Source organism: Colletotrichum truncatum (assembly GCF_014235925.2).
Source record: "Colletotrichum truncatum strain CMES1059 chromosome Unknown Contig_0005, whole genome shotgun sequence".
In the NCBI taxonomy this organism is placed as follows: domain Eukaryota; kingdom Fungi; phylum Ascomycota; class Sordariomycetes; order Glomerellales; family Glomerellaceae; genus Colletotrichum; species Colletotrichum truncatum.
Window position 1 is genome coordinate 2,320,976 of NW_027222402.1, and position 27,669 is coordinate 2,348,644.

Genomic DNA, 27,669 nt, shown 5'->3' on the forward strand with positions numbered 1-27,669 from the left:
CTCGGGGAGAGAAGAATACCAAAAAGCCTTCTCGGGGCGTGGCGGGCTCATTGGTCGGGAGTAGCCACGACAGAAGTAGACCGACGTTTGCATATACAGGGAGCTAGACGCGCGCCGAAGGAAGGCATTTTGCAGGAAAGTAAGCGACTCGCCCGGGCGAGTGGGGGGTCATGTTGTTGGTACAGCCCCCATAAGGATGACATGGTTGTGTTGCATTGGATCAGGCAGACTTCAAAGCCGGCCGGGGTTGTCATGGAGGGTGGGATCCGCCGATTGATGGGCGGGCAGGTATCGAAAAAGAAGGGGGATGCAATGGACGGGACTCAGGGGTGGGCTGCAGATTGGTCAAAAAAGGCTATGCTTGTTTGAAAGATGTTGCTGCGCTGCGTTGATGAAATTATCAGGCTGACGGAAGCCCATTTCCTGAGGTTCATCTGCTGAAGCAGGATTTGTGCGACGGCAGGTTAGTACAGCTGTTCATGGCTGTGCACTGCTCAGATAGGGACGAACTATTCTGCGCGTGCAAGGGAGTCGGGAATGAGAGACAGCCTGGCGACAAGGCTGGTCTCTAAATCGGTCAGTGTGTTGCCGTCCAAGTAACTCTCTTCCTTTGGCAATGGTGCTTTTGGAAGGACGGGGGCTGCTGCTGCTGTTGTTGTTGTTGTTGTTGTTGTTGTTGTTGTTGTTGTTCTTATTGTTATTGTTTTCCTTACCCTTTGATAGGCCATCTTTCTGTTCAGTAAAGCCTACAATAGAACCGTGTGTTAATCGCTGGTTTCGGCCCTCGAGCTGAGCAGATAACCAAGCCCCAAGCAAGTGGAAAGAGAGTGACATACATTGGAGTAGGTGGTGAGGTGGGCGATGTCCCATGCTAGTGCAGCGCCAACATCAGCCGCAGCGGCGCTAGCTCTGCGACGCTAGACCGTTGGCGGTAGAGGACGGTCCTCTTCTCCTACCTCTTACTTGGCTACAACCACTCTGCTCGCTCGCACTGAGAGTGCTCATCTCTGCAGGGGAGGATGATCCCCTATGTCGAGAGTTCAATTAATAGCATCAGCTGTACTGCGATGTATTGGCTGGTTTGTTGCTGACGGGTGGGTCTGAGCTGAATTCGCGCTAGAACGGCAGTATTCCGGCCCACTTTTGTCCAGCCTTATGTAGTACACGCTTGCCAGTCAATTTTCTTTGTACGTATAATTTTGAACGCATTGAGCCACTCTTGGACTCGCTGTTCCCATTCCTCCCAGTGTCTGTCTGTCTCAAGCTGCCGCTCTCCATGTCCTTCGTTGGATTATGGGGATTAAGATGATTTGTGTGTCTCATGGTTCCAAGTCCTGTTGTTAACTACTGGATTGCCTCCAACGTGAAGAAGAATGTGACCAAAACACATTCGTGGCGAAGCAATGTGTGTGTGTGTGTGTGTGTGTGAGACCCAGGACAGTGCAATGATTTATGTCTGTCGATCCCAACACCATGATCCTTGATCTTGAATGAAAAACATAAGCGTTAGGCTACCCTTTTCAAGGGAGAGTAGCAGAGAGCAGACGGTTAATGACGGAAAGGACGGTTGTGAGGGTCCCTGTGATTCACAACCCTGGTATGGGATGGACGGCAAGGTGAGGGACTTCGTCAAAGGAACAGGCAGCTTATTTTCGTTTGCAGTGCTCCTCCAAGCAAGGCAATACTCGGCCAAGGCCCTAGGCTACCATTTTGAGCCGGGAACAGCGCCTGTATCAATAGATGTCGCCCGTGTACAGGTGTGAAAGCTACTCAAGCTGCTTGTTCATGCTTCTCATCATCGTCAATTGTTGGGTCCTGAATTCTGCCTTGCTGGGGCTCTCAAACTACCGAAATCTGGCTGCTGACTGCCAGGTGTTATTTGGGCATGTGTTGGTGCGTTTTTGTCAAGGTGGCCATTGTCCCCAAGAAACCAGAGAAACATCAGCTCAGTGACCGTCTTGCGAAGCTGGCGAAGGCTAGTGCTGCACCAGGGGATTCGACAGTGCCTCACACAATAATGAGAAGGTGCAGGAGGGAGAATTGCTACCCTGGCCTGGAGATGGCGGATCCTTCACCTCCCACATTTCAGTCCGCGGCGCAGCCTTGGCGCGTGGCTTGCTGCAGCTGGTGGAGTGCAGATCCGATTCGAAGAGAAAGACTACTAGCCGAGCGTCTCCAGCTGAACGTCTCGTGGGAGCGCAGCAGGGCACCCCGTCAGCAAACCCATTTTCCGACCTTACTAACAAAAGCGAAGCCCAGTGTTGGACTCTGAGGGGCCAAATTTGCCCCGGTCTGCCTCTTCTTTTCCTGTGACTTCTCACCCCTCCCCCTGGCTCTCTTACCCATCCCTTTCCCCTGCCGTCTTACACCAGATGTAGAGGCGCTTTCTTTCTACCTAATTGCATCCTCCAACCCGTAGTCTGCCTTCCTTCTTACCATTCTTCTCCTCAAACTTCTTTCTCTCGAAATCTTCACTTTCACAGTCATTATCACTAACATTGGGGTCAACGACCGAATTCGAGGTTTTTCTCGACTGGATTGGTATACGGGCGAACGTGAAACTACCGACTTATACGAGAGTGTGTGATAGTCGGCTCCACCCAACGAGATCGACTCGACGACGTGCGTCGCCTCTAGCTAACGGACACCATTAAATGGGAGACGTCAATCAATATTGCAATATCAACACTTGCAACAATGGGTTCCTCGCGGGGTCTGTTTGAAGAAGAAGAGACCAACAACCGTTTGGCAGACAATAACAACATTGGGTTCGGCCCAATTGGGTCGTCAACGCCAACGTCCGCCCAAGAATCGAAAGACTCAGAGCCATCCACTACAAACATGTCAACATTTGATATCAAAATTCAGCCGGCGGTAGCATATAATCCCAGGGGTGATTACAAAGACCGCGTCTTCCCGGCCATAGCCCGATGGGTGCAGTTTAATTGGACCAGTACCAGTAGTATCGATAGGATCAGTTCCTTGAGTGCCGTCTGGGAATGCGTCGACGAAGGCATGATGAATCGAACAATTAGTTTCGCGAAATATGACCCATACAACCTCACGGAGTTGCGTCCGAGTGGAACAAACCTTTTCCTTTCTGGTGAATTATTAGAACAAAAGAGTGAGCTTCCCATTTACACAGTTCGTGGTCAATTTAGCGTAGTACATTGCTTAGGCCCTTGGCCGTCTTCCATTTATCTGCTGCTAATCTTCCCTTTTCACAGTGTTCTTTGCCTCCAACTTCCGGCTCATGATCCCTTCGAAACGGATCGCGTCTATCGGCGGGAAGAAGACAGAATGGGACGGTAAAGATATGCGCATCGTTTTCACCTGGAACCTGGACGATCGCTCAGGTTTCACTAGCAGTGGTTTATTCACAATCACTGATAGCGAAATCGAGTCGGCTGAGTGGAATCAGACGATTAACAAAATTGGATCGAAGCCAAACGAGAGTTCCGACATCGACATGAATTCGGCAGGGGGCCCAAGCTCACCCGGTGATGCGATATCGACGTCGACTGGTGCGACTTCTACTGGGCCTACTGTTGGAGCAACAGGGGCCGTTTCGATACCTGCAAGCGGGTCAGCCTCCCGTAACGGCGGCCTTGGGACTCCCGCCATTGTCGGTATCGTTATTGGTGTACTGCTTGGCGTCGCCATTTTTGGTGGCCTGATTTGGTTCTTCCTCCGCCGTCGCCGGCGAGCTGCCCATTCTCCAGACGGCACTTACGACTCTGGAAATAGTCCACTTGAATACATTGGCGACAAGGAGACGCATGCTCGTGTGACTGAGTCACCGCACTCTCCGTACTCGGACGACGGCCAGCAGCAACGACACCTTAACATACACGGTCAGGAAATGGATCTCCCTGTCTCGACTGCCAGCCCTACCGAGGGCCATGCCTTTGTTTCTTACGCCGAACAAGACCACACGCCTAATGCCTCGCGTTCAGTAGAGAATCTTGACCGAGATGGACCTCGCTCATCAAACCCCAACTTGAATTCCAATGTCTCACATCTTATCGAAGATGGCATGACTGAGGATGAGATCCGCCGGCTGGAAGAGGAAGAGCGGGCGCTGGATGCAGCAATTGAGCAGGCTGGCCAAGGCCAGGGGCAGCGCCGGTAGTTGTACAGACTTCGATAGTCTTCAAGAGACAAAGTTCTCGTGGTATAATTTTGACCAAAGTAACATTTTAGTACGACGTTTTGCTACATATTAATTTTCTGTGGATGGACGGCGTTTTGGGGGATAATTGTTGACAAACGTCACCGTACCACTCATTTGGTTCGATAACGGCGCATGAACTGCGAGTTCCCCAGGGGAGGGATACCAATACCCGTTCCGCATTTTGAGGATGGATTTTTGCAATTTGTGTTGAAATGGTGGAATGACATTCGAGGGCAGTAGGTAGATGTGGTGCTTCTTGCGGGAGAACTCAATTGAATTCAAAGCAAAATGTGACTGACGGTGGTCTCTAGCCGAGTGTTTTCCCATGCGTCTACCCCCCTCACAAGCACAAGGCTCAGTGTATATATTAGTGCTCCCACCACGTGGTTTCGGTAGCTTTTTAATCGACTGGCAAGACATGTACATGCTCGATCAAGATCAGGAAGATTTCCACGATATTCATCATCTGTACACAGGTGATAAAAAGAAACAATTATTTAAACTTCGGGTCATGCTTACATGTCTAATGTACAAGTGGGGGTATAGCATATCAAAAGGTCGCCCGTTACGTCCGGCCTCGCGGCGCCGACGGGTTGACAGACTTCACTTGTCTCGTCTCCTTTCTTTACCTCCCGGCCTCACCCATGCCAATGTCCTTCCTCAGCAAGGCCCTTTGTTCTAACATGGAGCAATCTCTCGGCGCCTTTTCTGTTGCCAACGCAGCTCATTTGAGGAGCACGCCCGCATAGATCCTTAGCCACGGTTGAAAAAACGGCCGACCATGTTAGTTGCGATGGTTCCTGCCAGGCCGCCAGAGTAGAGGGCGCTCCCGGCCATGTTGGACGCGTGACTAAATTTGTCGCATCTCGAGAAGGCCATGGCGTTCATAATGGTCAACACGAGCGCGATAACTGAAGGAACATAAAGTGTCAATAGAATTTCAACTGAAAACCCCGGTGTCTGTGTGTCCTTGAGAGGAGGGCCAGACTGGAAGTGGTTAATACTCACCAACGAGCGGCAGCCACAAGAACTGCAACCTCACGAGCGCGAATATGGCGAGTAGAACCCAGAGAATGGGTTGAACGTAGAGCGCGAGCCAGAAAAAGCGGCTGTCTGTCGGGTTGATAGTCTTGGTGCCGGGTTCACTGCTCTCAAACACCCACTGCGAGTCACCGGTCTGGGGGTCTACCTCGTTCCACCAACGCAGTCCCACGAGCCGACGGCCAGCAATGTTCTTGAGGTAGTAAAAGTCGGCGGCAAGGAGGAGAATGGTGATGATGAAGATCATGATCCTGCGGTCAGGGGTGTTAGCTACGAACGGGATGGACCAAGCTTATGCGACGGAATCGGAGGGAGCGAATGGTTGGGTTGCGGGCATATGCATTGAATAAGTGACATGAATGGATCGTTTTGGAAGGGTGGGCGCTCGAATGTCGGTTCGGGGGCTTCGATCGAGGGAGAGGGCAAATGCGACGTACATGCTCTTGATGATCCACAGACCAAGGAAGTATACCAGAACGCTTGCTATACAGGGTCATTGTCAGCTCCGGTTACTTCCATTCAGATGGTATCGCAAGATTCAGAGCAACTTACATATCCGAAACGTAAGAAAAGTTAAGAGAGTGATGGGGTGTGAGCTCAGCCGCCAGCTCAGGGAGCCGGGGGCATCTTGCTGCTGCTGCTGGTTTGAGAAGTCCATTGCGGGAGAGCTTCCTCGCCGATGCGAATTGCTGATTCGACTTTCGGTGAAACTGGTAATTGGCTGATTGAGCGCGATCAGATATTCGGCTTCGTTACTGTCGTGTGCATATCGTAGCCTTGTTAATCGGGTGTTGTTCTGTTGCGAACGGGGAGGACGAGAGGGATGCCTACTCTCCAGAAACCAACACGGTACAGCTGTCGTAATGCGCAGGCTGCAGGCGTTGACTAACTAACTGTCGCTAGGTGTCCCACACGTTGAAGCTACGGTAAGCTGTTCGGCGCGTGGAGGCTCAGTTATTCCGCTAGGGAGATACCTAGCTGCACAAGCCAAATTGTCGTTGGTTCGACAGCGGTCGGAAACGGCAGAAACGACACCATGCCGTATTACATCATCAAACGGCCGCCCCAAGCTCATGTCACCCAAATAGCCGACTTGGCTCAACGGCTCGTCGCTCGAGTTGCCGAGCGTTGTCTTTAAAGTGACAACAGCCTGCTGGCCGAGGAAGAGGTGTGAAGCTGCAATTGGGTACCGTTGTTTTATCAGGTTTATCTTAACTACGTCGCCAATTGCTTTTCTTGCTTGAAGTCAGCTTTCTACCATACAAGACTTAAGATACCACTGATAGTCCTGTCCTCTTTTTTCCCATAATACATAGGCAGCTATCCATCATGGCGGCCAGGTCCTCTTCCATCATCCGCCGAGCGCTCCTCTATGGTTAATACAGCCCTTGAAATCCATACCATCTCGCCGACTAACGTTTGCTTAGTTCCCTCTTCATCGGAAAAGATGCTCACTAAGTCGCTGAGTTTCAAGTCCGACAACGTGACATATGATCTGGAAGACTCTGTAACGCCGTCCTTAAAGTCACAAGCCCGTGACCAACTTCGATCGTTCCTCTCAAACCAGAAGTCTCGACCACCGTCCATATCCGAACTGGCTGTTCGAATCAACGCTGTGGAGACAAGGTTCGCCTTGGACGATCTCACCTCTCTTGGGTCACTCCCGAGTGTCGATGCTGTTGTTGTACCCAAGGTTAATTCTGCCGCTGACCTCACTTACGTGACTGATGTTTTGCGTCACGTTGCGCCTGAGCGACATACGATCAATTCGGAAAACCCCATCAAGATCATCGCTCTGATTGAGTCTGCACGGTCAATTATGAATCTTTCGGAAATTTGCAAGGCGTCACCGTATCTCAGCGGCTTGATCTTCGCCGCCGAGGACTTCGCCCTGGATTTGTCTCTGACTAGGACTCCATCGCTTACCGAGTTTCTTTACGCAAGATCTGCCATAGTAACTGCTGCGAAAGCCTTCAGTTTGCCCAGTGCAATTGATCTTGTATGCACCTCCTACAAAGGTGATGAAGGCGTGAAGAGGCTAGAAGAAGAGTCACTAGGTGGAAAGTCGATGGGATTTAATGGAAAGCAATGTATACATCCCAATCAGGTTGGGCTGGTTCAGAAGCTGTTCGCCCCTGGCGAGAAAGAGGTGGAGTGGGCAATCCGCGTCGTAATTGCGGATGAAAAGGCCAGCGCAGCAGGCCGTGGAGCCTGGACTCTCGACGGCATGATGATAGATGCTCCAGTAACGGGGAAGGCGAGGGCCATTGTCGCCAAGGCAGAAAAATGCGACGTTGACGTTGCTAGCTTACGGTCCAAGTGGAAGGGCCAGGAACCCGAGTAAACCAGATCAATTACAATGTCAGTAAAGGTTGGGTCGCCAGAATTGATGCATTATATCCTGCTCATCAAACTTTGATGCTCCAGTTGGCTGAATGTCCCAAACCTGTTTGGTGCTGCCGTCTGGTTGCATGCGGGAGACAGTGGAGGAGGATTGTTCTGCCTTTCGATGATCCAGGTTTGCCGTTTTTCGATACAATAAACCCGTCCGCCCTAATCGTTTCTGGCAGACACTCAGCTCGTGGCCTGGCTGTTGCATCCAGTCGTAAATCCCAAGTGGTTCATTGGCGTGGTCTTTCTCCTGCGGCAAACGATACGACACCTTATCGAAATATTGTTTCCGAATATACCCTCTATGGTCCTTACCAAGTACATCCCCGTCATTGTGTGTGGTAAAGTCGACCATGTACTTGTCGTTACAAATCTGAGGCACCTCTATTTGCTGCGTATAATCGGGGTTAAAACCAATACGTTCATGGTATGATTGATTTCTACAAGGTAATTGCGTTGTTAGTTGGGGCCCAGTAAAATTTGATATCTTATCTCTTCCACCTCTAGTATTGGTGTGCGGTTGATTAGTTCTGTATGTGTACGCTTGATTTTCAGTAGGAAAGGGCGGCTGGCAGTCTGTGGGATCGGCGATGTCACCAAAGCGAGAAGTTGACTTGCATATAGTGGTGTTGAGGTTGGAGGCAACAGTTTCAAAAGATGCAGGCTTGCTCTGTAGACCACTTCGACACTTGGCTGCCACTTCTCTGGAGTCCTTGGTGTTTATTGGATCTTCAATGCGAGACTCTGATAGCTTACTGGCATTTGCAATGGCCGACCGCATGTTCATGTTGTTCAAGAAAGCGTTTTTAGTGCTTTCAGGAGTCTGGGCCTGGGTTTGCACATTTGCTTTCGGCGACGTTTGAGTAGAGATCTCCCTTCGCTGAGGATTGGAGCGCTCTTGCTCTGTGATATACACTTGATTTCTGGTGTAGTCTTCACATTGACTAGAAAATATGCCGCTTTCCACCTGCACGCTCCTGTCGGTGGTTTGTCTTATTACATCTGATGGCAATAATCCGTGGCTTTCCATGTGTGTTCCTGGAGAACCGAGTTTGGTAGTACAGTTCACAACATCACCATGTTCGAGTTTCGTAACAGCCTTCGTGCTGAATTGCGTCTGCGACATCGCTAGGGGCTCAGCGGTAGCCATTGTTCCTTTGTCTCGATAGTGGAAAATGGCTGGCTGTTGCACGATGGTGATATGTGGCCTCGAATTATGTTCCTGGGTCGCATATCTTCCTCGCTCCAGCAAGTCATCCGTGTGACGAAACAGCTTGTCAACTGCGAATGCCTCTGTTCTAGAGTTTCGATCCTTGCCAGTAATTCCGGTGCCATCGAAGACTCCAGTCTCTCGCATTGACTTTCTAATCGGCTCTGGAGTGTCACTGGAGTGTCGAAGACCAGGTTGATGTGATACTGATAGCTCTTCGTTGTTATTCATGGACCATGATGAATAATTTGTGGTCTCATTGCTTGACGGTCGCTGGAAGGGCGATAATGAACTATATTCATTTCGTAAATGTCCCTGTTCCTTTGCTTGTTCGCCATAGGTCCTCTCCGGGGGGCCTATAGGCTCTCGTTCCTTATCATATCGTTCATCGTAACTACCAAAGTCGTGCTGCTGGCGAGATCTCCAGTCGACATAAATGTCGTGGAGTTGGTAGGGCGGTAATTCCAGGACCTCGTTGGTTGATGTCTTTGGACGGCCAACGAAAGTTTGCACTTCGTTTGCCACCCTTTCCCCCCGCTGCAATTTCCTCCCTTGAGACCGGTTGTGCTGATGCCGTAACGATTGGCGAGACTGTGGGTTTTCCCGAACTGCTATGGAATTAAAGGCCAGCTCTTCGACTGTAATAGAGTCAGAAAACAAATAAAGGCGCCCTTGGCTGAATAATAACATACCTCGTTTTGGCGAAGATGCACGACCATTTTGAAAGAGACCTGGTATGATGCAAGGCTGCAGCTGTGAATAATGTTAGTCCTAGTCACCCAGCATGTCAACAGGGGCCTACCGTCAGCCGGTCTTGGAGTATGGCTTCAGAGCGAAAGCTGTCCATAACATCCTGCCTGTAGGGCAATGTCCTCTTTGATCGATGTGCCAGTGGCTCAGAAGTTTCCCGCCTTTTCCGTTCCTTTTCCCTGGATTGCTTATTAGGATCGTATCTATCTTCCCGTGTTTTTCGTCTGGCATGCTTGCTGTAGTTTGGCGAAAGAATGCCGGCCGAGAGAGGAGAGCGTACCGACCTTTTCGGGTTCAAAAAATGATGGTGATCCTGCTCTGGCTGGGAATAATTTTTTGGTACTACAGACTGTCGGGTAACATTCCTTGGTGTGTCGACAATGATAGAGCTGTCTCGTGACCACGGGCGTTTGTGACCTTGGAAAGAGTCATCTTGGACAATGGAACCATACTGTCTAGAGGATATGCTGCGAGAAATCAATTGGCGCTGTTGCTGATGCTGCGCGCCCAAGTTGTCGCACGATGCGAGATCTCTTTGATTGATTTTGTCAAGCCAGTCCTCAATTATCCCATGGTCATATTTCGCCTCATTAGCTGTGTGGTCTTCAATACGTAGACTATCTGATTCAGGCCGGAGATGTGAAGAATTGAAGTACTCTTGCTCAAGGGCCTCACGTTGGCTATGAAGATGGTGTTGGGCATTTCGGTGAGATTTACCATGCCTTCGATGGCGTCTCCTTGAATGATGATGGTTCATTCTTGGTGGTTGTATTGAGGGACAAGAAAGAAGAGTGCAAACTTGATCAGCATTTTCCCAGTAGATATGACCGAACTCTAGGCGAATCCGTCCGTAGGCTTGCCCAGAGAGAGGCTCTTCGTTTCGCACTTGCAGGGGCTGCCGTTGTCTTTGAGCGAGTTCTTTGACCCGAATACGCGATGACTTTCAAATAATGCCAGAGGGAAACTACCCATATCACATTTGTCGTCCCTTCACTTGCCTTATTTGTGATGCTCTTTCTGCACCATTATGCTTCAATAGCATCTGACTAAGGAAGGTGTGCCTTTCAACTGTGGTGGAAACCGTGGGGTAAACGGAGCTGCGGTAACTGAGCGGTGGAGGCTTCCATCTCTTTCCACTAGCGAGGGGTATTGGACTCTGGAAGATACACTAAGAATGCTGTGCACTACCTCGAGGAAGCAAGAGCCTCCTGTAGGGCAGTTCTCGGTAACTCTGATAACAGCTCCAACTTACGTAAGTGGCTGTGACGTACACTGCTGGGCAAATTAGACAGAGTCTTGATGTGTTGTTCTTCATTGTGTCGCTATCTGTCAGCTCATACCACCCCTGCTATTGCCTTTTTAAACCCTGCCAGCTCTGTCTATCGGTGCCAAACGAAGGAACTACGCCGTTTTAACAAGCTGGGCACTCCTCAACCCTCTTAGGAACAAAACGTGCCCAACCTAAATCCCAAGACATGCTTTCCAATACATTGTTGGCCGTTACGCTGCGGGATGAGAAAGGGGGCTTTCTGGTCGTCCTGTCAAACTTGCTTAGACAATCGTATTGCCCAAGTCATTATCCAAAATTGTATTAGCTATGAGCTGCATTCGACATGCGGTCGAGGAGACCCTCATTGTGAGATTCTGAAATGCCAAGACATGTCCAGCACTGACGGAACACATCTTGTGTCGAGCACATGATTGAATTCTATTGATAGCAGCGCTTTGGTTACAGTTCAGGCCTCGCTGGGCCTTGTCCCGCTAGAATAAACGCTTGACAGCCCACTAAGCAGGCTACTAGACAGGCTACTCGTTTGTTGCCGCGAGATGGTTCAAGTCGTACTCGACGACCATCCAACACTAAATCGAACAGTAGTCTCTCTCTCTCGAAGAATGAAACAACCACTACGGCGTTGTCTACATCGCCATCACATGACATGCACGAGATGCAGGGACGAGTACAGCCACGTCTTTGGTCAAAATTATTTCATATCAAAGACTGGGAGTCATGTAGAAACTTGATCAGTTGGGGGCCAAAGCCCGAAACATACGTCGTTAAGATGGTATGATCTAGATCGAAAAAAGAAAAAGACAATTACTGCTTGATGCACAACTGGATGCTATTGTATTCAAGACTGGCCTTACATATACTACAATTTGCAGGGTCCCATGGTGCGTGACAACGCACGTGGCTGTGGGAGCTACCTGGGCAAATTTATGCCCATTGCAATGGATGTTACTAGTATATCAGGACATGTGTCGACACCCAACGACATTGCCCAAGCTCTGCTTTTGCGGATCAAACCCTGTGTGGGTAATTCAGCGGGCCCGTGAAGAAGGCGCAGCAGGTTTCACCTTCATCCGGTCACAACTGAGTAATTATAGATGGTCCTTGACGGTTTCGGATGTCACTGGGATCCCCAAAAGATTAACCCAGTGTTCCAACGTACCGTCAATCCTGCAGCAAACAGTGCTGGAAGATGCATCAACCAGATGAATGGCCGGTGGAGCTAAGGACAAGAATGCCGCGAGAAGAGCAACGATCGAGCGGTGTGAAGACAAACGTCGGAACATGGAGCCATTCCCAACCCTTGGTATTCTCGGTTAGATCGCGGTCTTTTGCATTAGGGTTCCTGCTGGTGGCAGTTCCGACACCCACGTTGACCCACCGAGTTGTTGGTCCATGCTACAAGATGACGGCGGCTAGACACCACACCTGCCTGGATAAGTAGTGTACTATGGCGGTTGAAGGTTCCACTATCTTAGTCCCTGGTAATGGCTGTCCCAGGCGACCAAAATGTTGCGTCACACTTGATAGCTGACATGGATTTTGACCAGTCGAAGCGCTTGTCGGTTCTGCACAAGATCAGAAGCAGCCGGTCGGAACTCTACGAAATTGACGAGAAGTTAAGAAAGGTGCCCGGGAGGTGGTATTGGATCATATGAAGCCCTCCCGTGTGCCGAGATCGTCTGGCGGGATTGGCTGGCTGGCTGGCCGGTCAAGCTCGGGTCGTACAAAGCGGCGGGCCATAGTCGGCAAGAGATACCAAATGTGCCGACTTTCTTGACCTGAGGGTCGGGTTGTGTTTGGTGTGTGCGCCGTGCGCAGCTTGGGGGAGGGGCAGTTGCCGCCAAAAAAACAAATTGACAGTAGGCCAGAGGGGTTGTGGCCAACCTCGTCCCCACTGGATCGACCGTCTCCACTTATATGGAGGATATGGACACCACGACTACACCCATAACTCTCCCACTAAACTTCACCCACATCGCAGGATCTGGCTCAGTTCCTGGGTCTCTCTATGGCCAGTGCTTACCAGAAGTGGAGTCACTAAGTGGGCGGCATTAAACGTTTTGTGCGCCAAACGGAGACTGCTTACCGACCTCCTCCGTTCTGCTGCTGTTTCTCCTCCTTCTTGGTCGTGAAGCTCCCAAACTTGGAATTTCCTCGTATGTCGCCTCGCATGAGTAGTCAATGCTGGCAAAGGGGTCTCGTCCCAACATTCTTCTAACTTGATCGTGTCTCTCTCGGGCATTTGAAGTCTGCTTGGAGCTGCGGATAGTATAGCCGAGGGCGATAGAATCATGTTACGATGTTACAGCGGATTGGACGAAGCCAAAGAACGGACTAAAAGCCAGGACTATGGCGGCATCGCGAACGAGAAGCAAGGTGTTATCCTAGCTGTGCAATGCCAATATGTGATTTGAAGGTCGTGGCGATAATGCTTCTTCACTGAAATGGATGGACAGGTTGCGCTAAGACAAATACTGCCCACTCTGAGGGTCAAGGCACCCAAGAGAATGTCAAATGTCGCAATTTGCCGCTGACCAGAATTCAAAGATGCGCCTTACATACCATGTTAGTCAGTCCACACACCGCATGTACAGGCATGACATCCGCGCAATACATCTTTGGGACATAAGCCGAGTCGAGAACTGGTTCTGCATGCTTTACAGCTTTGCGGCGTTGGCAGACCCCACTTTCAGGAGAAGGTGAACGTTGGAGAATCTTGTTGCAGCTCCAAGATGTTCATCTTGCTTCAAACTGGGCATGGTGCAAGGAGGCTGTGCAAAGTGTGGGGTCGAATGGGAATGTCACTCATGATCCAGTCCGTCCGCATATGACCAGGCCAAGCCTGTCGTCCCGCGCAGTGTTTTCTGAAGCCACAGCGGATACATTGATGCCAGTCTGTATCGAGTGTAGGATTCTACCCTCCTCCTTTTTTTTTTTTTTTTCCCTTCCCCATCTCCCGGTATTCCACGTTCACATCTCCCATATACTGCATGGTACTCAATAAGGCGTGCTGGCATCATCTTCTGCCTTCACCCATGATGGGAGGCGTGTATCCGCCCCCTAGCAGTCTGAGCTGTGTCTATGCGGGCGCAGGTCTTGACCTAATTGTAATTGCATCAGGAACATCGTGTACGTATTTTGCCGCGTGAATTTTCTTTTTTTCCATCCTGCCAGTAGTCAGTTGAGCCGTTCTACCTACCATCAGTAACGCAACGGCTGGGTTCATGGTTTACAAGAAGCTTTCCGATGTCCCAGTCGTTGCATCTATACCACCACACTTGCATGCCCCTGATTTAGGCCATTAAACTGTGAGTATGAGTAGACCGGGTGCCGGATCCGCTCGGGCTGAAAAAAAGTTGAACTGCTAGCGAACTTCGTCCACTGATGAACATGACGGTGATGCTGACGTTGTAGGAGAATACCTCAGAGAGATAGTTGCCTGGAGGCAGGTTGCGTAAGTGCGTGCGTCGCTTCGTACGTTATTTAACTTGGATTGCCATCGTGTACATGACGACGCCCAAGACGACAGCCGCGCCAGCAGAAGAAAGAGTAGCGGTAACCCGTATTAATTACAGCCAGGCCGTATCAAACACGAAGCTGCAGGCAGCTCAGGTCAGGTATCCATCCAGCATACAGAGCACTGAATCGTCCACGCTTGAGACAAACGATACATGGTCCTTTTTTGGGTGATATTCCATGTATGAGCTCTGGTAAAAAGACGAAGGATATGTGAGCCAATCCAGATAGAAGTGTCAAGGGTACTTCTGATTCTTTTCGTCTGTTTGATGCTTGTTTTGGGGGGTAGGCTAACCCTGCTACCACACTCATGCTTGGTCGAAACATTGATGGGCGTTGGGGCCTTTCCCTTCCCCCTCGTCCCTTGCGCAGGAAAGCCGAATTTGGGATGTGGGCGGTCCCCTCTTTACCCCCATGCCAACTGGATAGATGTCCATGTCCCATGTCTCCAATCCACAGATGGATTGTTCTCATGGGTCCCTCTTCCCGGGCAGATCTCCCAGATGCCTTGGCCCTTGCCTCGTGTGCCTGACCAGCAGTGCTATGTACCATGTACTAGTAGGTGGTCGTAGCAGCAGCAGCAGCAGCAGTAAGTCAAGGTAAGGAAGGTACCTTGGCAAACAGCATGGAGCCAAGCGGAAGCGACAAGCTGCCCCGTGTATTCTGCAGGTGAAAAGCAGGTGAGATGGGTACTTCAGATGCCTTGCCGGAACAAGTCGTTCTATTTTTTTTTTCTTTCCCTCTCTTTTGTTCCATTCCCTAATTCATCTGGCATTGCAGGTATCAGACTGCCGCTGCAACAAATTGCTCGCCCTGCTCCTGTTCAATTTGCGTATCCAACGCTGCAGCAGACCCTGCGTCCATCACGTAAAAGACGAGGAACAGGGACGGGGTTACTGGGAGAAAGAGCATAGAAGGAGACATATTAAGGACGTGAATAGCAAACCATGAACGCGCGATTATTCAATTTCGACTAACCTCCGCTTGTCCTTTGAACGTACAAACGAACCTCTTTCATTTTTATTTTTATTTTAAATCCCTCCCCCCTCGTGTCCCTGTCCTCTTATCGTCCGGGATCGGTACTTGCTTGTCTCCCTCTCTCTCTCTCCTCACTGCCTCCCCCTGTCAGAAGCAAATCGGCTTTTCTCTCGCATGGTACTTTTTTCCCACCCAACATTGTTCAGATTTCCCCATCCTGCATCAAACATTCCCTTAGACAAGCAACAAAGGAAAGACGACTCGAGAAAACTCGACTCAAGACAAAGAAATTGAACGCAGAGGTTGGTGCATCCAGGGCCCGCACAGAGTTTCCTTATCACACACAGTCTTCTTTCTCTTGCCTTACATTTGCATTTCCTCGGGGGTGTGCTTTTTTTTCGTCGTGTTCGTACGAATCTTGCCTCACTTGCCTAAAGCCGACACCTTCAATTCGCCGCCAGGCCCAGACCAATCCGTCATCATTTTCGTACCCGTTTCTCCAGTGAAGCAAGGCACCACTGACTGCCGTCACCTTTCTTCCGTCAATCAATCCCCCGTCCACCTAATAATCCATCCCCCCCACGAGCTTATCCCACCTGAATTCAGCTTGCAAGGCAACAGCAGTACCAGGCTGGGAGTTGGGGGGAAGAAAAAAAAGGGAAGAGGATTGCCAGTATGAAAGCAACAATAGCTAGGTGCTCTTGTCGCCGCTCCTTACCTTACACCTTTCCTCAATCCACCCCGCCTTCCTGACCACGTCCTAGCCAGTCACTCCTCCCACTCCCACTCCCACTCCTACTCATACACCAAACCTTACCTTGGGACCTATTTTTTTTGCACTGCCTCAACGCCCTTTCCCTCCGGCCATTCAAAAAAAAAATAATCCCCGCTAGCAAGATTTCCTTTCTCCTCCAAAGGTGGCCTTTTACGTTTCTCCTTTTCCCACCCCTCTTTCCTTTTCATCAAGTCCAGAATTCAAACCTGACGTCTGTCAACCACCTCCTCCCGCCAACGACAGCCCACCTTAATTTCAACCTACACACTTCACCACATCCACATCATCGTCCATCAAGTGGCGACACCTGCAGGTAATTCTTTGTTGACACAGCCTGCATTTTGGCTTCTCTCCTTCCTCCTCATCCATCATCATCCACTTGGCCTGATATGTACGTTTGCTTTGTCGCTCTCAATGTTGCCCACGGCGTTACGCGCCCAACCCTGTCATGGAACGACAAAGCTCGGCATCCGGCACTGCCACCTCTCAATTAGTGTGCGAATGGATAATGCCACCTTCTGTAGCAGTTCGACTCTTGATCGGGAAGTCCCAGAAAGAGCGCTTGCTTTCACTGCCTCCTTCCCCTTCACATACCCCGCCTTGGCGCCAGCACCACCAACTCCATTTATGCATCGCAACTTCCCTTTTGATCTTTCGCCAGACAACTTCTAACTTGTGAACGACAGACCATCAAAGTTCGCACACAACAACAATCAACATGTCTAAGCTCTTCATTGGGTAGGTCTCCCCCACGTTTGGGTGCAAACGTTGTTCCCCAAAACAAGCTTCGCTGACCTGTTAATTCTACAGCGGCCTTGCATGGCACACTGAGGAAGGCACCCTCAGACAGAAGTTTGAAGAGTTCGGTGCCGTCGAAGAAGCTGTAAGTACTGATACTCCTGTCCGCTGCAAAGAAACTTTCTTGGAGTGGCGCCGCCATGGACCCTGCGGAGACACCTTGTCTTAGCAGGCCTGTCCAGCAGCAGTAGATGTGATCGAGATCTGACACGCGTTTTTTTCCAATTTTTGAAGGTGGTTGTCAAGGACCGCGACACTGGCCGCAGCCGTGGATTCGGTTTCGTGCGATACCAGCAAGAGGGAGATGCTCAGAAGGCCATTGCCGCCATGAACAACGTCGAGTACGCTGCCTTTGCCAATTTGCTTCTGCCATTGCCTGCTTGTCCCGGCGCAATGATGCTGAAGAGCACATATCTCTAACAATGGAACTCTTCAGGTTTGACGGACGCACTATCCGCGTTGACAAGGCTTCCGACAACGGTCCCCGTGGTGGCGGTGGTGGTTTCGGCCGCGGCGGCTTCGGCGGTGGACGCGGAGGCTATGGTGCGCCCCCTATGCCCTACGGTGGCGCTCCCGGCGGATATCCTGTCGGCGTTCCCAACATGTACCAGCAGCCGGCGTACGGACGCGGGTACCCCCCTCAGCAGCCCTACGGTGCTGCCCCTCCCCCCCAGGGTTAGTAGAAGCCATCAGATTCAGTGTCTCGGTACACCGTTGCTAATACTCTACCGTAGATGGCGGCTACCCAGCCCCGGCCGGCTACGGGTACCCGGATCCGTCTCAGCAGCCCCAGGGCGGCCGAGGTTATTAATGCACGCTAGATTTCGGAGATTCGTTGCCCGCTGGTTGTTGGTTATTCGCAACTCGGGAGCACGCGGCTAAGAGTTGTTGCCGACGATACCTCCTCCGAGTCTGACAGACGTTCGTGTGCGCGCCCGTTGGTTCGATCGAGCATTGGTGATGATAGTCTTCGCTGCAACACAATACCCGGTTCTTCTGTTGCAATGGATCTCTGGAAAACAAAATCCCGACCCGCGGTCAAAGGGTTGGTAACGGCCTAGTCTTGTCTCTCAAATGAATGTTTTTTTTTTTGGCTTCTTTTCCTCCATACTTTACCTCTCCTCAAAAGTGGCACCCTCAACCTTCGATTTTTTCGAAACTTTGGTGATGTTCTTTCCTCCTGGTGACTTTGGCAAACGGTATATGGGTTGGAGATGGGAGGTTATGGTGGGTTCTCGGAATCGTCGGGGGAAGGAACGCCAACGGATTTGTGTTTGGTCTAACGCTACCTGGTCTGCATGATTTGTCTATGGTCTGCTTTAGAACAAAGAAGCTCTTGATCGATATGGCTCAAGGAAATTGCACAATGGGATAAGGGGGATTCAAGAAAGGGGGCGGGCGCAAGTATCCAAAGAAAAGTTTATGTGCAGACGTCTCCTCAGCAAGTCTTCTCCGTCTCCTCCTGCTCTCTGACACTAGCCTCTTGCTTGAATTCGCCGTTGACAGCAGACGCCGGGGGCGGGCCGGGTATTTGCGGCTGGCCCGGAGTAGCATTGGTGGAATTTTGCTCGGCAGCGATGATGGCCCGAACTCTGTTGGAGAGATCGGTGATGTGGACGTCTCCGCTTTCCGGGCTCAGCTCATCAAGGGCTTTCTCAAGGCTGAGGAGGTAGTCGATGTTAAGTCCACTCGGACCGCGGCTCTTGTAGATGTGGGCGGCGAGAGCCTGAGGGTCCTGAGGTCCGACGAACTGATCATTATCGGGGGTACCGATGTACACCAGAGTTCGAATCGGCTCGGAACCATCGGCCGGGTAGAAAGGCGCATAGTGGATACTGTAGCCGTTGATCTCACGAATGTCAAGATAATCCTTGACCTCAGCGACCTTGTCAGCCTTGATCCGGTAGGCCACACCCCATACGCGCTCCGGGGCGGAATCGTGGTGGTCGGTCAGCTTTTCCCAATAGGAACGCTCGATAAGGGTGGCGACGCGTCCCGGAGCCTCCGGTGTGCCTCTGTGGTCTTGGCTAGGAGAACAGTCAGGATGTGTGATGGTTAAAGACCGAGTGAGCCTCTGATGAAATGAAGTTAAAATACCTTGCCTGTAGAGAGAATCAGCATGGGTGTGGTTGGATGTAAGTAGGGGAGAGGCGACACGTGTAGTGCAAACAAGCATTGACGGCAACGGGCACTAGCGACGCAAGATCCATTCGTATGCCGTGGTGGCCAGGCTGTCCGGGGTGTCCGGGGGGAGTAGGTGAGAAAAGGAAAGACTCACTTGCCAGAAGCGTCTGACGTATCCTGTTACCCAACCAGGGATTCTTCTATCTGTGGGGGTGGGCGACAGAGATCAGCCCGCAGCTCGATAGGCGGCAAGTGCCCAGAAGAACAGGGAAGAAGAAAGGGCTTGAGACTAACCGAAGTGCGGCGGAGGTTTCCATATCAAACTCCTGAAGAAGCGGGTTGGTGACGTTAGAGACGACGTACTTAGGGCTTGGTCTGCGGCAGGGATAGATATGCGGGAGGGCCGGAATAGTTCGAACGACAAGAGACCAAGAAATCGGCAGGGCAGGGGTGAAGTAGTCGATCTCTAGGGACTTGACATACCCATAACCATAAAGCCAGAACTCGGTGCCGTTGGTTGAAAGATCGTTATCGGCGGCCATTTCGAGTAATGTCGTAACCCACCAAGGAAGGACTAGGTCGTATATGCAAGCAGAACAAGGTGAGATGAGGCGTTTATGATGAGTCTCGGCTCAACAGAAGCGTCACCTCGCGTGAAGAATACGGAGAAAGAAAGAGAACCGGCCGTTGTTTTCAAGCCTGAATCTGATAATATTCCAAGCAGATCAGTCCCTGCTCCGCTGTAACTCGCGTCGGCCTGCACGACACACATAGAGCGGCAAAAGAAGCTCGGCGATCCATCTTGGATCTCATCTCAGGCACTTGCCTGACTCCCAGAGGACAGAACGCCGTACGAGCCGTGGGTGGTACACAAAAGCGACAAGCCGCAACGGCGGAGGTGACGGAGTGGTGCGAGCCCCAAGAAAGCCGCGTGTACACACATATTGAACACTCGCACACGCATACACACACATGCAAACACAGAGAGAAAAATACGTATCGGAGGAAGAGAAGGGAAGATGGAGTTGTGCGAGATTTGAGAAGGGTTGGGTTCGAATATGTCTAAAACGAGACCGGGCGTGGAAGACAAAAAGAACAAGGGGCTAGCTGGGCTGGGAGAGAAAGAGGAGAGGATCAAGGTACATACGTGGAAGAGAGGAGAGATGAGAAAAAAAAGGTTCGATGTGTTCGAGAAAGTTGGGTAAGGCGAGTTTGAGCGGTGCGAAGCTGCAAAGCTGGCAAAGCATACGCAATCCCGCTTGCCGTCGTCCCGTGCAGAGGCTCGGCGCTCTGGGGAGGGGCGTGGGCCGGGGCAGTCTGTGGTGGGGCAGGTTGGGGCGGATAGGGAAGAAGGGAAGGATGTTAGGGTGGTACGGATGATGGCTTGGAGTGGTCACACTACATACACCATGGGGCCGTTAACGACTTTGCTAGTCGATAGAAAAGTTTATGGTTGTTGTGGGCTCGAAAAAAGTGTGAGCGGATAAGTCCTCGCCTTCATGAAGGATGCTCAGGAGTATGACAAGTTTCACCTTGGAGATTGCGGAAATGGCAACTCCCAACTGGACAGATCATCTCAGGTCGTTGACGACTTTCTGACTAAAATAAGCTTAAAGACAACCACCTCAGATGGCATACCGCACAGTACGGGCCTAGTATGCAGGTGCCGGTGTGCGCGGTGTTTGGGAATACGTGTCACCCAAACAGAAACACATCCTTCTTTGTCCCCTTTCCCTCAAAGATGTCTGAGAGTCGGCCTTGGTGGTGGTGGTATGGGCCCAGAAGATGGGGGGATCAGTACCAGCTTGTTGGCTCTGGGCCAGATTAAAGTGCTCGGGACCCCTTCTGGCCTCATCATCTGTATCTCTATGGTATCAATACCCGGTCCCGAGACAAAAGAGAGCCTCCTATTCAGGGGTCCTTTTTGTGGATACGACAGAGAGAGATGAAGATACGAATACTTTGCCGCGTATAACGACACGACGAAATGGGATGACGCTAGAGCTCAAGGAGCAGAGTTAAATAATCCACAGCAACTATTGACAATGCCCAGTCGCCTTGTCCCCAGGCATGGGATTGGTGGGCAACAGGTAGCCTCCCTGTTTTCCTCTTTTTGGCAACGCCTCCTTCATCCCAATTCTTCACTGTCGCATTCCACTGCTTGAGAGAACCCCCAAATCCACGATCCACCAGTCCACAGCGGGACTGTGGCGGGGTTACGAAAGCGAGGCCACTGACAGGACAGCACCTATCCATCCCGTCGGTCCATCCCTTTCCACTTCCCGTGCCGGCGACCTTCCAGAAAAAAAGAACAATGGGTACCAACGTAGTAGAGAGAAAAAGACAGAGAGAGAAAGACTTTGGTGGCAGGATCCTACGCCGCTTGGGACGGAATCGATACCCTCTTTTCCATCCTGTATTTTTTCCCCCTTGTCTTCAGGATCCTTGGCTGGAGCATTTGCTGCATTTAGTTGTCCTACCAATCAACCAATTTCGCAGAGTCCACTTGACAAGCAGACAGATAATCTCATTGCCTGTTCGTCCCGGCATATTTCCTATGATGTCCTTCTTGTCGTAGACTACCGTAGCTCGCCTTCAGCCTATCGTGTCGGTATTGTACGCAAACCCCCGAATCACACAAACTTAGGTCCCTTGATATTGCCTACCCTGCATTTCAATTACTGCCCGTGCCACCTTGCATTACCACTCCCTAAAAACCGTCCGGTCCCGTTTACCACACCCTGTCAGTCCTCTGTTCGAGGCCACATAAGCACTACAACTTCGAGCACACCGTCAGAGTATTCATGCTTCTCTACCCAATAAGTGAAGAAAATCAGCCTTGTACAGCAGCGGGTCACGAACAAATTGCACCAGCTAAGAAACATCAGCCCTAAGTCTCACCCTTCCATATTCCAGCGCAGGCTAAGACCTTCATGCCGATTGCGCTGAGCTCGAGCCCGATTGGCACGTTCACAGCCTCCGCCGCAGTGCAGCCTAACGAAGCAGCCCTACCTGTCTAGGCGTACCGGCCGCCGCCTGACGTTAAGACCCCTACAACAACTTTACGCTTGTACCCAGACCTTGAGGTACATAGCTGCTGCGGCTCCCCTCCGTCCACTGCAGAAACCCCCCCACCTCTTCAACTTCATATAATTCAGGAGCCTCATTCCATTCGGCTCCCCAGACCTTCTCTCGCTCTCTCCTGGACCTTGATTGCTAGTTCGTGCAAGAATAAGTCGAAATGGCGTACAACAGACCCTACAATCCCGACGAACTCCCCAGGTGCGTCTTACGACTCGCAATAGCCCCTCATTGCAATCTATTGTACCCCGCCATGCTAACACCCTATCAGATTCGCGGAGCCTGAACAGGTACGTTGCTTCTCATCACCCTTCGCGCAGCGCGCTGTTCGCACTCTCCATCGCATCGCCATCGTCAAACCATGGATCGCCCATCTACAGATAGACTGACTCTTCCATCGCAGAAGGGCGGCGCTGCCCCGGCACCCAGGCCTCCGGCTCAGCCGCGTTACGAGAGCAAGCCGCCTCCGCCCGTCCCCCGTGACGACTATCGCCGTCCTGACCCTCGCGATGACCGCCGGCCGAGTCCCAACGCCATCTACGGCGCCACCTCTCCTCCTCCCACAGGTGGCCCGCGTCCGACTGCCATGCACAACCGCCCTCCTCCCAGCTCAAGGCCTCCCCCATCTCCTGCGCCAGACACTATGGCTGACGGCGCCGATCCGACGCTGCTGCCGCTGTTCCGAGCTGTTGATAAAGATGGTAGGCTGTCCATACAGTATCCCCCGAGATCAGTGACCTAATGATGCATCGCAGGTACTGGCCAGCTTTCTGAGCGCGAGCTCTCTACTGCCTTGGTCAACGGTGACTGGACGGCTTTCGACCCTCAGACAGTGCGCATGATGATCCGCATGTTCGACTCTGACCGCAGCGGTACCATTGGCTTTGCCGAATTCTGCGGGCTCTGGTCCTTCCTCGCATCCTGGCGAACGCTCTTCGACCGCTTTGACGCCGATCGTTCTGGCAACATTTCGCTCCATGAGTTCAACAACGCCTTGGTCGCCTTCCGCTACCGCCTCAGCCCCGGCTTTGTCGACCTCCTCTTCCGAACATACGATAAGCGCAACGAGGGCGTCATGTCTTTTGATCTTTTTGTTCAGGCGTGCATCTCTCTCAAGCGCATGACTGACGTCTTCAAGAAATACGATGATGACAGGGACGGCTATATCACTCTCAGCTTCGAGGACTTCTTGACGGAGATTCTAAAGCAACTCAAGTAGACGGGATATGGAGAGGATGCATAGAAGGATGTTGTTCCCCACAGTTTTATCGTGTCAGCGTGTTTAGCTGGGCTCTAGTTTCATGCATGCACTGGGAGGTGCAAAGGGAGGACCGCTGAAACTACATAGCCTTCATGGCTGTGTATGGAGAAGGATCGAAAGACGGGCAGATTAGTGAAAGAATACATCTCCGAGAACAGGAGATGTCTATTATTATATGGGGGAAAATAGATACCCTGGATGGATGGGTGCAGATAATGGAGGGAGAGGATCTCCGGTTCTATGTGCTTAAACACACCCATCCACAACGGGCGGTGCCATAGTATTCAATCCGCATTATGATGAAGTTTCTCAAAAAGACATCGTTTTTGATGGGCATCTGGAGGCACGTATCAGGAACGCCATATGCTCTTGTTTGGCCGCACATGTTGTTTAGACAAGATTCCCCAGCTAATTTCGTTGGTTGGCTTTTCTAAAGCCAATTTTGTAAATCCGTAAGGCATGCGGGAGGAACATCTGCAATGCTGGCGTCTTTGCATTGGGCAGCATATGAAGGGACAGGGTAGACTAGCTTGCGTTTGGTTGTATGGGAGGTTCAACTCACGTTAATATGGAGCGTTCCATCCTATAAGGACAGGATGACAGTATTCTCCTAGCCCATTGTCTGACCAAGTCGCCCATCAGTGGTGAGCTAAAATTTACACGTGTTACAGATAGAGAAACTGTCTACTTTGAGGCTACGTCTCTATCGTCTCGTCTTATATACTCTCTATTTGTGGATAACTACTAGTATCGAGGAGGCAATCTCTAGCAAAAGGCATAGCTACTCGCCGTTTCAAACAAGTATGCAGGGAACACAAGCGGTCAAAATGGGCTCATTTACTAACTGTGAGATGTTCAACTGTATCCTAAGTTATAAGCCTGGTCATTGTTGGTGCCGTCTGCCCGTCTAGCTATGCCACCAGATACACCAGCAATACGGCTCGGTAACATGATCTCCCCATGTGTCTCTATAAGAAAGGCACAAACAGTTCCATGCTTTTTGAGAGTGCTTAGACGTGATTTACCTGATACTCTTGCAATGGCAGATAAAATTCACAATTTAAGAGGGCAGTAAACGATTTCTGGGATGTCTATTGTAGAGCATTGCAAAGCCGGTGGCTTTGAACGGAACCATCCATCACACAAACTAGGTCGTCTATCCTACCCTGGCAATACACCGAGAAGAAAAGAACAACCGGCCGGGCGTCGACATTAGAGACACCAGTTCCGAGCCCCTATATTCCTACAAGTATCGTGAACGCAAGTGCTCTTCCCTTGAGGGCTGGTATACCAATGTATTTCAGCGCTCAAGATCAAAGAGCGGTGATAACGTCAAGCTTCTTCTCTGACACAAAGTATTGCACAAGTGGAGGGGATTAGGCGTGTATTGGCCCACGTAAGTTCAAAGTCAACATCTGTTGACTATTATATATGATTCCGCGTGTCTTCCGCCGAACCATTGAATCTTGACAAGATGTAGCCCAAAAAATATCGCACAGAGGGTCAGGTTTCTTGTACATCTTGTCTACGCTACCATGAAGCTCTCCGGAACAGAACGGGAATACATAGACTAGATTGCATTAATGCCACCCGGACTAAGTCTTGAACGCAGCGACACCAACGGGGACGAATCTTGAATCGAGCAACTTAACAACTAAGTAATCCGCAGAGCCCTAAGCTTAAAGGTTTGGTGGAGCTCAAGCGGTACCAATCATTCGCACTATAACAGATGCATAGGCAGTCCACCTACCTCTACCCTCAGAACATCGTATAGGAGAAATGCTTCATCATCACTTCGTCTTAGCGATAAAAATGTGGCCAGATAAATGGCCGTCAAAGCCAGATGTGGGAGGACCAAATTATTCCCTATCATATTTGGACAAACATGTCCACGTAAACCAATCCTTGGTCCGTATACCCATACGCTGCCATTCTGGGCGAGCGGTATTAATCAGATAGAGAGAAACAACAAAACCACAAACGCCCTCAGACCCCTCAACATATTTCGTTTACTCGTACTCCATAACTTTTGTTTGGGTGTCATGACCTGCTCCAAAACTCAACATAGGGGTGTCTCCCATCCTCCCCCCTTCTTCGATCATGTGTAACAGTGCCCCAACTAATCAAAATGGACTGAAAAAACAAGAAGTTGCAAAGTTTGGGTATCATCTCAAGCCGCCAGCGGGCCGCCTTACATTCTCGTAATGATGGGTGAAAGATTTCGTCCCCTTGCTCGCCCTGAAAGCGTCTTCTCAATATGAGCAAAGCTCCGAGGAGGAATTATACGGGCTTTCGGCTCGACGTTCCACACTCCCTCTCTAGTCATCGCTACCTCTTCACCAACGCCTAGGACCAGCACATCAGTGCTTTTTCCAGAACCTTCGCTGCCGGCCTTCTCCCTGTTGACCCTGCTGCTGCTCTTGGAAACCGGGCTGACAACATCTGCGACTTCCTTTTGGGCGTATTTTCTTGTTCTTAGCATCCTTGTCGCAAGACCCCTTACGTCTTTGTCGCCGTCATGAGTGCTGATCCATGCTTTCGCACCAAGAGCCATCGCGGTCTCCTGCCCAGTTGGCATCCCCGCAGAGATGTTACCGCCAAGCCACCACGGATTTGACACGGTGTCAAAGCAGTGAAGGAGTGCAGTAAGAGGCAGAGCGGCTTCCGTAGCAAGGTGCGAGCTGGTGTACTGACGAAGGCAGTGGTATGAGATACCGTGGGGTGAAAAAAGAACGGAGATGGCTCGGTCACGGGGGTCCGTTGTTGGTGGGATAGAAGTGGCAGAGCGAACGGATCGAAGGGACTGGGTGCTGGGTGTCTCGGGGGGAGTCGGCAGGCTGATATATGTAGGTTCTGCCTTGGTTCGGGCCGCCGTTGGACTCTGGGATAGACTAAGCTGACTGTTATGGTGTTGCGAAACCGGTGTATCCGGCGGCGTCAGGAGGTGTGTGAATCTGGGCCATGTTGGAGGTGGGCGGTAGGTGATGCCAATGGCGGCATGTAGCCCCTTGAGGTCTCGTCGTTGAGGGATGAATGCGACGGAAACCTCACCAAACTCACCACCCGGTATGAACGGCGGCACCTTGACGCGAATGACGCTCTGCCTTCCCGTAACCTGGTGATCTTCCCATCTTGGAATGGTGTGCACCTTGTCCTTCTCAAAATGTTTCCAGCTCCGAATCACTTTGGCGGCAGACGGTTCCGCCAATATCAATGTTCTTGTACCACTGGCAGGAAGCTGTTTGAGTGTGACCTCGTTGCAATGATCACTCTTATGCTGGCTTATGATGACAAGATCGGGTTCAGGAAGTTGCTGAAGTGAACAGACGCAGGGGGTCTCTTTATGTGTCGTGATTGACAGCTTAGAATGAAAGATGGTTGATGGACCTGTGATCCATGGGTCCAACAAAATCCTGAATGGCCTAGGGGCGACACCCGGTATTGACTCAGGTACGATGGGCTCGAAGGTGAGCAGAAATGAAGCATCAGCGTTGAGCTGCTTCACAGTCAACGCCATGATGTAAGGCTTCCCAAAAACAGAAAGCAAAATCAGTAAAGAAGCAAAATTTCATAAATGGTTGCAGAGCAACCGTTTGCTCATAAAAATGAACCACGAGCAATTAGAGAATGGTCGACAACGCAATTTAGTATGTCCCATGGCGGCGGATGTATAAGGCGCGTGAACGCACGCAACGATGGGGCTGGGGTCGCCGCAAAATGATCAGACGTGGGGAAGCGATGTAGGGAAACGCGAGACGAGTTTAGGAAACTTTTGCTCAGCCAACTTGGAAACGTCAACCCTGTAATGCCAATCTGCAGTTGAGGGTAACGAGGTAACGAAGGGTCAGAGCATCAAGGCTGGATGAGCAGCTCAGAGGCAAGTAAACGCGAGGCGCTCAGACTCACGACCTTCCACGGGCTGGAGATTATGACGAGGACCAGTAGTAAAGAGTGTGGTGATGGAGGGTGCCAAGTTCGGTACTGGTCGGAGGCTGAAACCTCGGTGGGCTGTGCCTCACTGTGCAGCCCTCTTGGTCTGGAAACATTAAGTGTGTCCCTTGCAGATTCTGAAGAGACTATCTGATGAATCTGGGCCAGTTAGGCGGAGCCGCATACATAGCCCTTGGCTTTTGCATTCCGTCACTGGCCGGAATAAATTGCTCTGTATCTAGCTATCGAAGCGGCTGATATCTCTGCGTGAACTTGGCGCCCAATGTTCGTCTCGGACGTCTGTGCGGCAAGCCCCAGGGCCGATCAACGAGGAGCTGTGACAAGTTTG

The 27,669-nt window shown here is 51.0% G+C and overlaps 9 protein-coding genes across 9 annotated transcripts; 4 read left to right on the forward strand and 5 right to left on the reverse strand.

Moving 5' to 3' along the window:
* Positions 1-2,697: 2,697 nt before the first annotated feature.
* CTRU02_208711 (uncharacterized protein) lies at positions 2,698-4,132 on the forward strand (the record flags this gene model as incomplete). Its single annotated transcript, XM_036724873.1, has 2 exons — positions 2,698-3,124; positions 3,228-4,132. The coding sequence occupies 2 exons, from the start codon at positions 2,698-2,700 to the stop codon at positions 4,130-4,132; spliced, it is 1,332 nt and encodes a 443-aa protein (XP_036583505.1).
* Positions 4,133-4,927: 795 nt separating this feature from the next.
* CTRU02_208712 (Golgi apparatus membrane protein TVP23) lies at positions 4,928-5,873 on the reverse strand (the record flags this gene model as incomplete). Its single annotated transcript, XM_036724872.1, has 4 exons — positions 4,928-5,085; positions 5,183-5,478; positions 5,653-5,698; positions 5,768-5,873. The coding sequence occupies 4 exons, from the start codon at positions 5,871-5,873 to the stop codon at positions 4,928-4,930; spliced, it is 606 nt and encodes a 201-aa protein (XP_036583504.1).
* A 671-nt stretch (positions 5,874-6,544) lies between these two features.
* On the forward strand, positions 6,545-7,559 carry CTRU02_208713 (citrate lyase beta; the record flags this gene model as incomplete). The annotated part of the gene is made up of 2 exons (XM_036724871.1): positions 6,545-6,590; positions 6,643-7,559. 2 exons carry the CDS (start codon positions 6,545-6,547, stop codon positions 7,557-7,559), a joined length of 963 nt encoding a protein of 320 aa, XP_036583503.1.
* Positions 7,560-7,990: 431 nt separating this feature from the next.
* On the reverse strand, positions 7,991-9,663 carry CTRU02_208714 (uncharacterized protein; the record flags this gene model as incomplete). The annotated part of the gene is made up of 4 exons (XM_070205129.1): positions 7,991-8,046; positions 8,108-9,454; positions 9,509-9,569; positions 9,619-9,663. 4 exons carry the CDS (start codon positions 9,661-9,663, stop codon positions 7,991-7,993), a joined length of 1,509 nt encoding a protein of 502 aa, XP_070061204.1.
* Positions 9,664-9,908: 245 nt separating this feature from the next.
* On the reverse strand, positions 9,909-10,016 carry CTRU02_208715 (uncharacterized protein; the record flags this gene model as incomplete). Its single annotated transcript, XM_070205130.1, has 1 exon — positions 9,909-10,016. One exon carries the CDS (start codon positions 10,014-10,016, stop codon positions 9,909-9,911), a length of 108 nt encoding a protein of 35 aa, XP_070061205.1.
* A 6,828-nt stretch (positions 10,017-16,844) lies between these two features.
* CTRU02_208716 (glycine-rich RNA-binding protein (cold response protein 2)) lies at positions 16,845-17,735 on the forward strand (the record flags this gene model as incomplete). Its single annotated transcript, XM_070205131.1, has 5 exons — positions 16,845-16,864; positions 16,937-17,009; positions 17,159-17,304; positions 17,361-17,599; positions 17,659-17,735. The coding sequence occupies 5 exons, from the start codon at positions 16,845-16,847 to the stop codon at positions 17,733-17,735; spliced, it is 555 nt and encodes a 184-aa protein (XP_070061206.1).
* A 627-nt stretch (positions 17,736-18,362) lies between these two features.
* Positions 18,363-19,590, reverse strand: CTRU02_208717 (ChaC-like protein; the record flags this gene model as incomplete). The annotated part of the gene is made up of 5 exons (XM_036724868.1): positions 18,363-18,467; positions 18,492-18,947; positions 19,203-19,252; positions 19,343-19,374; positions 19,532-19,590. The coding sequence occupies 5 exons, from the start codon at positions 19,588-19,590 to the stop codon at positions 18,363-18,365; spliced, it is 702 nt and encodes a 233-aa protein (XP_036583500.1).
* A 2,699-nt stretch (positions 19,591-22,289) lies between these two features.
* On the forward strand, positions 22,290-23,348 carry CTRU02_208718 (uncharacterized protein; the record flags this gene model as incomplete). The annotated part of the gene is made up of 4 exons (XM_036724867.1): positions 22,290-22,330; positions 22,401-22,423; positions 22,510-22,830; positions 22,885-23,348. The coding sequence occupies 4 exons, from the start codon at positions 22,290-22,292 to the stop codon at positions 23,346-23,348; spliced, it is 849 nt and encodes a 282-aa protein (XP_036583499.1).
* Positions 23,349-25,581: 2,233 nt separating this feature from the next.
* CTRU02_208719 (uncharacterized protein) lies at positions 25,582-26,907 on the reverse strand (the record flags this gene model as incomplete). The annotated part of the gene is made up of 1 exon (XM_036724866.1): positions 25,582-26,907. The coding sequence occupies one exon, from the start codon at positions 26,905-26,907 to the stop codon at positions 25,582-25,584; it is 1,326 nt and encodes a 441-aa protein (XP_036583498.1).
* Between the last annotated feature and the right edge of the window lie 762 nt (positions 26,908-27,669).